General features: G+C 27.7%; 1 protein-coding gene and 1 long non-coding RNA gene across 2 annotated transcripts; one reads left to right on the forward strand and one right to left on the reverse strand.

Moving 5' to 3' along the window:
* The first annotated feature begins 5,681 nt into the window (after positions 1 to 5,681).
* Positions 5,682 to 5,957, forward strand: LOC125876459 (uncharacterized). The gene has a single exon (XM_049557647.1). It carries the CDS (start codon positions 5,747 to 5,749, stop codon positions 5,954 to 5,956), a length of 210 nt encoding a protein of 69 aa, XP_049413604.1. The 5' UTR covers positions 5,682 to 5,746; the 3' UTR covers position 5,957.
* A 304-nt stretch (positions 5,958 to 6,261) lies between these two features.
* On the reverse strand, positions 6,262 to 8,842 carry LOC125876460 (uncharacterized). Its single transcript, XR_007447496.1, has 2 exons — positions 8,462 to 8,842; positions 6,262 to 6,347 (listed from the first exon to the last, which is right to left on the reverse strand). It is a non-coding gene; the product is annotated as an uncharacterized LOC125876460 (long non-coding RNA).
* Between the last annotated feature and the right edge of the window lie 1,858 nt (positions 8,843 to 10,700).

Consider the following 10,700-nt stretch of genomic DNA (forward strand, 5'->3'; position numbering starts at 1 on the left):
TTCTTAAAATTAAATCGTGATAATTGACAACATAAAGTTGTTCAAAAAGTTGTATGTGGGTAGTCTTATTGTGCCTTGAATAGCGTCAAAGAAAGTACAAGTTTGTGATAAAAAAACTTATTCCTTTATCCACGCAAACAATCGCTTCAAAAACTTCGTTATTAGCCCCCAAAACATACCATTTATGTTATTGGGCCCGCGCATAGCACGGGCAACAAAATCTAGTATATATATAAAAGCATCAAGTTACTAAAGATAAAAGCAATTGGGAAGAAACTTCATTTGGACCAATTATCTTGTCTTTTGTAGAATTGATAGGACACTGACTAACCATGAATGAATGAGGAAATGAACACACCTAGTAACTCAATTCTCAGTGTAGATTTTCATGCATCCACTCATAAAGCACCCAGATAAGCCTGTTTGGAAGTCAAAATTTTACACAATTTTGTAGTGTTTGGAAGTCAAAATATCTTTATAAGCACTTATTTTTTAGCCAAAATAAATCATAAGTTAGAATTTCTTAGTAATTATACTTCTTATGTCTCACTTATGTGACACTTTTTTTTAGTCTGTCCCAAAAAGAATGTCACCTTACTATAATTAGAAATAATTTAACTTTACAATACACCTTTTACCCTTAATGATATGATTTTCAACCACACAAATATCTAAAAATTGTTTTGGACCACAAATTTCAAAAGTTTTTTTAAAAAAATATCATGTTAAGTTAAACGATGTCATATAAAATAAGACAAAGGGAATACGACTTTTGACTCAATCCAAACAGACTAAATAAAAATATCATAAATATAATCAATGGGTGCTTTTTCCATGGATCACTATGTTATAAAGTATATAGTACTTATTTTACTAGTAGTAAATAAAATCTACTATAATACATATGGGATGTAGAGGCATAAGGCCTCATACGAGATCTATGTGCCCAATTAATTAAATTAACCAAGATGTGTGAAAAATAGTGAGATTATGTTTAATTATGAAAAGGAACAGTATTTTGTTTTTAAAACGTAGTGAAATACACTTATTTTATGTCATAATATATGTATTTGTACGTATATAATATCTCTATAATGAAAAAAAACATGTTATATTCACACGTATAATAATAATAATGAAATACTTTATATCCATATGTATACAATATCTCTGCCTACTATATGAGGACGTATCTGCTATGAGATCCCAAACTATCAATTTATCTATAAAAAAATTGAAAAATAACTCTATTTCAAATAATTAAAGGGCTAAGCCACATAATTTTTTACTTTATTTTATGTAAGAGAGCCACGTGGTTACATACATGTCACTAGGCATTTGGTTANTCGTACTTCCTCCGTCCCTATTTACTTGTCCATATTTCCTTTTTTAGTTGTCCCTATTTAGTTGTCCATTTTGACAAATCAAGAAAGGACAACAAATTTTTTCCTATTATACCCTTATTTACACTTCTTGAAAATTGTAAAAGTGTATGTTGTTTCCCTCCAATTTATTTCACTTGAATTCAAATAAGTGGTTGTAATTTTGAAGTGAAAAGTTGTCATAAGGGTAAAATTGTAACTTCACTGTGCTAATCATTGTTGCCTTAATCTGTGTGCCATTTCTAAAGTGGACAACTAAAAAGGGACGGAGGGAGTATCTGCTATGAGATCCCAAACTATCAATTTATCTATAAAAAAATTGAGAAATAACTCTATTTCAAATAATTAAAGGGCTAAGCCACATAATTTTTTACTTTATTTTATGTAAGAGAGCCACGTGGTTACATACATGTCACTAGGCATTTGGTTATGAAATTTTTTTCATTCTTTTCGAAGTTGAATTTAGTATGTTCGGTAATAAATTTCAAAATTTGATTAGAAATTAAATTTCAGAACAACAAGAATTTTTGAAAATTAACAAAAAGGTATTTTTATATTTTTAGTACAATTTTAACAGTTCAAACAATATAAGTACTCTGGCTAGAAGAGGTGATGACCTGCCAATTAATGAAAATTGGACACTAAGTTTAACTTAACTCACACAATGATTATAAATTCAAAATTGTCCATCATGAGACTTAACAAAAAAGAAAAAGCATACTAGTGGAATTAGTCAAAACTTGTGTCTAATAACTTTAATCGACTAAACTTTTAAACCCATAAATTTTAAATCATGACACCGCCTTGGAATTTCTGACCACAACAAAAAGGCATTGATAAATTTTGATAGCTCAAACAGTATAGCACTCTGGCTAGAGTGATGACCAACCAATTAATGAAAACGGATATTAAACTTAACTCAACTTACACAATAATTTATAAATTTCAAATTGTTCATTATGAGACCTAACAAAAAGAAACATACTATCATAGGCGGAATCAACTAAAACTTATGTCTTTTTACTTTAACGGACTAAACTTATAAATTCATAAATTAATCTCTAACCACAGCAAAAAGTCTTTCATGAATTTTGATAGCTCGAACAATATGGTACTCTGACAAAAAAAGTGACTTACCAAATACCAATTAATGAAAATTGAACAATAAGCTTAATCAACTCTCATGATGATTCATAAAATTAAAATTGTCCTTTATGAGACTTAACAAAAAAAAAAAAAGAAGCATATCATAATAGGCGGAATTAGCCAAAACATGTGTATAATAACTTGAATAGACTAAACTTTTAAACTCATAAATTTTAGATTATGACAGTGCCTTAGAACCTCTGACCACAACAAAAACTCTGATGAATTTTGACAGCTCAAACATTATTGTAGCTGGCAAGAGAGGTGACCTACCAATTAATGTCGACCAAAAAACGTACTTATTCACGGGAATTTATTTGGAAATTGTAATATTACTGCAACACGTATTCCTACAATTAACAGACAAAAAAAATAATAAATAATAAAAACAACATATAGGACATCAAATGCCAAACTCTGACAATTTTACCAATTTTCCAAGAAAAAAAAAACATTTTGTTTTTTTGGTCCCAGAGCTAGAGAAGAGGTCGTGAGGTTTTATTAAATTCTCACATAGTTTTATTCAATTGGAAAATAATTTGGTCCACTATTTTAATAACGTAGACAACTTATTTAGGCCTGATAAGACGATAATATCTTCTATTTTTCTCCTCTGCTCGAAAAAATTTCAAAAATCATACATTGACCGATAGACGGTTATTATTTTTTAAGTATATAGAAATTTACTTTTACTTCATTTTTAGGTTATTATTTTTAAATTATACTCTCCGATTCTATTTATTTGTCACTTTAAATATTCTGCACACCTTCTAAGAAAATATTAAAAATAAAAGTTAAAGACTGATCTTTTCTTATTTATTATCTTTTTGCCTCTCTTAATCCATTTAATATATTTTTTTAGAAAATTTATTAGAGTCATAACAATAAAGATTGGAAAAAAATAATATTTTTTTTATTTTATAACTAATGAGTATTTTAAAATAATTATTTTTTTAATAAACATAACAATTAAATAGGGTCAGATAAAAATAATGAACTTGACAGTATAGTCCACAAAAGTAATTAAACCCTAAAAATGTTTGTACAGAGTAGTAAAAATCATTTACAGTTGAACCATCAACAACTAACTTAATATAGTAATGATATAGCATTTTTATGAAATAAAAACAGAAATTCTTGAATTAATTTTTTAAAAAAATTGTACCACACTTTTGCTAGGTTTATTTTAGCTTCAAGCCATGAGGGTGTGGGACACTAAGCCAATCAGAGTAGTTCAATTTATTAAGATCCTGCTATACACTATTTGAAAAAGAGGTCAGACAAATTGAATTTATTTGTATAAGTGTTTTAAAATATATTATGTTTGTCTGGTTAGAAATTGACATAATGTAATATAAGTGTATAAAAATATGCGATAAATGTATTATTCATTAATAAAATTAAGATTATACGTGTTTTATAAATTGTTCTCTGAAATATATATTAAAACTATATTATAAGTATTCAAGTGAAAAAAAATGTTCTTGATATAAATGATAAATATTTTCTAAAATATTATATTTATGTAAGTTCTCATTTAATTATATAAGTAACGATAATTTAGATCTCTAATTTTACGATGACTAAGCGAGAATTCTTATATTTATGCCAAGTCCTTTGCCGCGTCTCATGAGATCAATTGAGTAAAAAGAAACGCAAACATAAATGTTGATTTGTGAGGGACTAAAGTGTCATTTGGTTGCTGGTTAGAAAAGTGTATATAAGTTCTCGTTCATATTTGATACACCCGCTCATTTGTCAGCACTATTAACAATGGTGGAGCCAGAATTTTCAATAAAGAAATTTAAAATTTGAAGAAATAGATACAAAAAGATTCGACATCTATTATATATATAAAAAAAATTGTTTTAATCATATAAAAATAATATAATTTTTCGTCGAAGAAATTGAGATAAACCCTAAAGATATGATGACTCCGCCACGGACTATTAGTAAGCTTACTCTTTTTTTTTAAACCCACTTCATATAAGTTCACTCATATCTGATCGACCAGCTCATTTGTCAGCTTTTTATCAAACCCATTTACTAGAAGTCTTGTCTCATAAACACCGCTAGCATTTAATAAAATCACATCATATATGTTAAAACAAATAAAGTAGAACAAAAAAAACGAGAGAAAATTTCAACGGTCAGTAAAATTTCTTGATACCACATCTATATACTCCCTCCGTCCCTATTTACTTGTCCATATTTCCTTTTTTAGTTGTCCCTATTTAGTTGTCCATTTTGACAAATCAAGAAAGGACAACAATTTTTTTCCTATTATACCCTTATTTACACTTCTTGAAAATTGTAAAAGTGTATGTTGTTTCCCTCCAATTTATTTCACTTTAATTCAAATAAGTGGTTATAATTTTGAAGTGAAAAGTTGTCATAAGGGTAAAATTGTAACTTCACTGTGCTAATCATTGTTGTCTTAATCTGTGTGTCATTTCTAAAGTGGACAACTAAAAAGGGACGGAGGGAGTATAAGTTAAATATGACTTTTAACTTGGCATTAATCAAATATTTTCACCCTTTAATTTTTATAAGTGAGTATTTAAATTTGTATAAAAGNCCCCCCCCCCCCCCCCCCCCCAAAACAAACATAGTCAGATACAAAGAGAGAAAAATGTGTTTGATAATATATATTTGTGTTTGATAATATATATAAGTTCACTCATATCTGATCGACCAGCTCATTTGTCAGCTTTTTATCAAACCCATTTACTAGAAGTCTTGTCTCCGTCATTGATGAACACCGCTAGCATTTCATAAAATCACATCATATATGTTAAAACAAATAAAGTAGAACAAAAACAACGAAGAGAAAATTTCAACGGTCAGTAAAATTTCTTGATACCACATCTATATATAAGTTAAATATGACTTTTAACTTGGCATTAATTAAATATTCGCATCCTCTAATTTTTATAAGTGAGCATTTAAATTTGTATAAAATTAGACAAGTAAATATATATGTCCTCTGAAGCATTTTACATGACAATTTACGCTCTACTTAATATAAACACGATGTTATTATGCCACATAAAATACATGTGTCTATTTATACACACCACCAAAAATTGATCCTTTACTCACTTGATACCACATCTATATAAGTGCACATGCCAATCATATCAATATAATTTTAAGAGAAATATAAACAAATACTCCCTTCCCCCCCAACAAACATAGTGAGATACAAAGAGAGAAAAATGTGTTTGATAATATATATTTGTGATTCAGAAGAGAAAGAGCTTGGAAGACAAGCAGCATCAGGAGCTTGTCCTTCTTGTGGTGGCAAAGTTCAAGCTGTTGATGTTGAGAGTCGTTCAAAATTCTGTTTTCTTCCTCTTTGCTTTATTATTAAGAGGAAATATCAATGTACTCTTTGTTCTAGGCGTTTAGTCTTGTATTCTTCTTGAACAAAAATTGAAGGTGTGTGTATGTTATTGTCGATGATGTTCGACCAAGTACAGAGTCGTATAATCAATCTCAACTTATTTGGGATTGAGGCGTGTCTGTTATTGTTGATGATGTTCGAGCTAGCTTTTGTGTACTTGGACTCGAGCTAGTACAGAATCGTATAATCAATCTCAACTTATTTGAGATTAAGGCGTATCTGTTATTGTTGATGTTCGAGCTAGCTTTTGTGTACTTGGACGACTTATTTGTCCGGTACAATTGTTCTCTCCTTCTCTCATATTCCTCCCATTTTTTAATTATGTTCTTTTATGATGCCAATGATTGGCCGAGACGGGCTAGTGAGGATTCATAGAGCGGACATCAATTTGCATTGGAATTGAGACAAAGTTACTTTTGATGATGTTTGGATTAGTTTGCAAGTACAAGGTATTTATTTGCATTCCACCAATATCAATGTTTGGAAAAATTTCTACATTCGTGCTAAGATTTGAACTGTCATCTCTTATGGCTTCAATCGATCCCATTGATTGCTAGGCGGCAACATGAATACTTTTTTTACTCTTTGAGATTATTATGATTTTGTAAATATAGAGGGGGTTTTTTTTGGAGGGGGTTCTTTGCAAACCTTCAATTGTAATTTCAAGATGTTTAGTCAATGGAATATTCTTGAATTTTTTTATTGATGACATTGTAATTTCTAAAAATCCCATTGATATATCATGATTGAGAAATTTATTGTACTCACTAATCCATATTGTTCAATCGCCAAAAAAAAAAAGTTCTAAAAGTATCATTTGTATTTATTTCCTTATTATAATTACTATCTTATATTACTATATATATAATAAGTGGAATATCTACTACTTAGCACATGGTAAACATTCAAAATCACAATAAATACATATTTTTACGCAATATTTTTACTTTGGACAAAAATATCCTTCGAATGTGCAATTTCTTAAAAACAAAAAGTCGGACCCATTATTGATGTATTGAAGGATGCTTTGGTAATTTTCTATGATGAATTCGTTTTGTTTGTTTCTTTTAAATTTATTTTACTATACTAATAATTGTATAAAATATTATGAATCACGATAATTAATTACTTAAATATTTAAAAGATATAAAATATATAAAAGATCTGATTGACTCTTCAAATTTTATCGGTGACACATAAATTGAGACAAATGAAATAATATAATATTATTTGAAAATCTCTTAGAAAGTACTATAAATTACAGTAATTAACAGTTAGAAATATTTTAAAGACAAAAAAAAATTAATTGAATCTCAAATTTTTTAAGTACTACATAAATTGAGAAAGAAGAAATGACCTCTATTATTTGAAAATGACGTAAAAGTATTACAAATCATATAATAAGAATTAACAATTTAAAATTTTAAAAGACTTTAATGTTTTATACTTATTCTATTTTCACTTTGGACAAAAATATCCTCCCAATATGCATATTTTTTTAAACAAAAAGTGGGACCCATTATTGATGTATTGAAGGATGATTTGGTAATTTCCTATGATGTATTCATTTTGTTTGTTGTTTAATTTTTTAAAAATAATTGTATAAAATATTATAAATCACAATAATTATTTACTTAAATATTCAAAAGATATAAAAATATGTAAAAGAACTGATTAACTCTTCAAATTTTATCGGTGACACATAAATTGAACAAATAAAATAATATATATTATTTGAAAATTACTTAGAAAGTACAATAATTTACAGTAATTAACAATATAATATTTTAAAGATAAAAAAATTGATTGAATCTTGAAATTTTATTAATACCACATAAATTGAGAAAGAAGAAATAACTTTTATTATTTGAAAATTGTGTAAAAGATATATATTATTTCATTTGTCCAATTTATGTGTCACCGATAAAAGATATATAAGTGCACAAATATTGTAGGACATTCCAAAATAGTATAATAGACAATAATTATTGGACGGATGGAGTAGGATTAAGTCTTTCTTTCAGTACTTTTCTCACATTAATTAATTTCTCTCAGCATTCAATTAGTGAATCTTTAGTAGAATTAATTAGAATACTTTTTACTTAATACAATAAAAGTTCAAATAAGATTAACATAAAGAAAAATAGAAAAAATCCTAAAAATCTATCAATGTATTAAACAACATACACCATATATAATAAAAGTTCTAGTAAGATTAACAAAAAGGAAAAAAAAAACAAAATTCTTAAAAATCATCAACAAACTACATACAAAATAAAAAGAAAGCTATTCCAACAAAAGAATGCATAAAGTTAAAATGAACTTTAAGAATTCTAGCATCTTAAGCATATTGAGGAAAACATTTTAATTTAATGTTATTTCTCTCCAAAGAAAGAAAGGCATTGAATATNCATATTCCTCCCATTTTTTAATTATGTTCTTTTATGATGCCAATGATTGGCCGAGACGGGCTAGTGAGGATTCATAGAGCGGACATCAATTTGCATTGGAATTGAGACAAAGTTACTTTTGATGATGTTTGGATTAGTTTGCAAGTACAAGGTATTTATTTGCATTCCACCAATATCAATGTTTGGAAAAATTTCTACATTCGTGCTAAGATTTGAACTGTCATCTCTTGTGGCTTCAATCGATCTCATTGATTGCTAGGCGGCAACATGAATACTTTTTTTTACTCTTTGAGATTATTATGATTTTGTAAATATAGAGGGGGTTTTTTTTGGAGGGGGTTCTTTGCAAACCTTCAATTGTAATTTCAAGATGTTTAGTCAATGGAATATTCTTGAATTTTTTTATTGATGACATTGTAATTTCTAAAAATCCCATTGATATATCATGATTGAGAAATTTATTGTACTCCAATGTACTCACTAATCCATATTGTTCAATCGCCAAAAAAAAAAAAGTTCTAAAAGTATCATTTGTATTTATTTCCTTATTATAATTAGTATCTTATATTTAGCTGATATACACTAATAACTAAAAATACATTTCAATATCATTAAAAAAATAATTTCTTATAGGAATAATTATTTTATTTTTCCAGTTACTAATTCGACTCATTACAAGCATATCTACAACCTATTGTGGAATGATTGAGATTCGTCTTTAATTAGAAATTTCAAATTCAAATCTTCGAAATGAAAAAAAGAATGTTCAAAAATGAATTTCGAAATACGTGAATTCGAATTTAATCAGACTTCAATATAAATTTCAAATCTCAGTTAGAGGATGTACACCCAATCATTCTTGCATTACATGATACTTCGAATGTACGTGAATTCACACATTTATATTTAACTTTTTTTTTAAAAAAAAAACCCATAACACTATATATCATCTCGAAACAAAAACATGAGTTCACGTGAATTTGGAGAACCCTAAATATGCCGTTGTATAAAAATAAATTTCGTAATAGACAAATCTAGATTTAATCGAATTTCAATGATGTCGAATATGATGGAAAAAACAAAACTTATTATATTTGGTTAGGCATTGTTGGCTCAAATTGAAGCCAAGACAAATCATTCCTATCCATATTATCTTTAGTGTATATATCTATCATCAAGATATGGTCCCTTATCCTTTTCAGTCTTTGCTGTCATCACACCTCATTAAAAAATGCAACCCCACTTATACAAAAGCACCTTAAAATGCCCCTTCAAATTCAAAAAGACAACATTTTGAAAAGCTACTTATCTAATTAATCTAATAAAATCTTTTATTTCAAAGTTGGTGCCTTTTATTATAGTAAAATAAATTTAAAAAGGTAGAATACATTAGCATCCTCTCACAAATTGTCAGTATTTTATTTTTTTACTAAAATTAAAGTTATTTCGAAAACTATCTCTTAAAAATATTTTTATGATGAAAGTAATGTTTATATATACTCTATTTTTTTGGGACTTATTGGTGAGATTACACATTGATATGCTTTAATAATTATTCTTGTTATCGTTGTTATGTTTCTATTATGCATTTGAAGACACGTGATAAAGTGTTATTATTAGATATTGTTGACTCAAAATTTTAATTTTTTTTAATGTGTTTTCTCAAGGGAATATTATGTAAATAAGTTAATTTCACTCAAAGTATGATATTTGCTTTAACTATGTGCATTAGACTGTAAATTCAGGTCGATTTAAATTTGTAACGACCCTCTTAGTCGTTTTATGTATTTTAATCATTATTTTTTTTATTAGCCCTTTTTAGTAGTTTTTCTAAATAAGTTATGACTTACAAGAATGAGTGGAATGATTTTCAGATTTAATAAAAGATTATTTTTGTTGCTAATAATAATAGAAAAGGAAAATAAATAAATAAATAATAAAAGGAAAAAAAAAGAAATAAAAGGGTAAATGTTGCTGATTGTTGTGAACAACAGCAGTTCACTTGCGCAGCCGAGAAAAAGAAATAGAAAGGGTTGGAATACTCACCTGCGCCGTCGACAAGAGCATTCAGGTGAGAATTGTATCTCTAAATCTAGTGATTTTACAATTAAAGGCTTAGGCGAGAGAACAAACATATTACATTGACGTTAATGAAGTAGTATGATAGTGGGATGGCAGGAGATTGTTGTTGCTGTGTATATTATTAGATAGGATTCAATTTTTAATAGTTAAATAGTGGTTAATGATGATTGGCAAGACCTTAGTCTAATGATTAGGTAATAATGGCCTAAATGATTGGAAGGAATATTGGTGGTGAATTGATGATTTCATGTTGTAACTTCCAGCGAATGAATT

This window comes from Solanum stenotomum, chromosome 9 (genome assembly GCF_019186545.1).
Source record: "Solanum stenotomum isolate F172 chromosome 9, ASM1918654v1, whole genome shotgun sequence".
Lineage (NCBI taxonomy): Eukaryota > Viridiplantae > Streptophyta > Magnoliopsida > Solanales > Solanaceae > Solanum > Solanum stenotomum.

Coding starts and splice junctions, on each gene's coding strand:
- LOC125876459 (XM_049557647.1), top strand. CDS start 5,747: ATGTGTTTGATAATATATATTTGTGATTCAGAAGAGAAAGAGCTTGGA.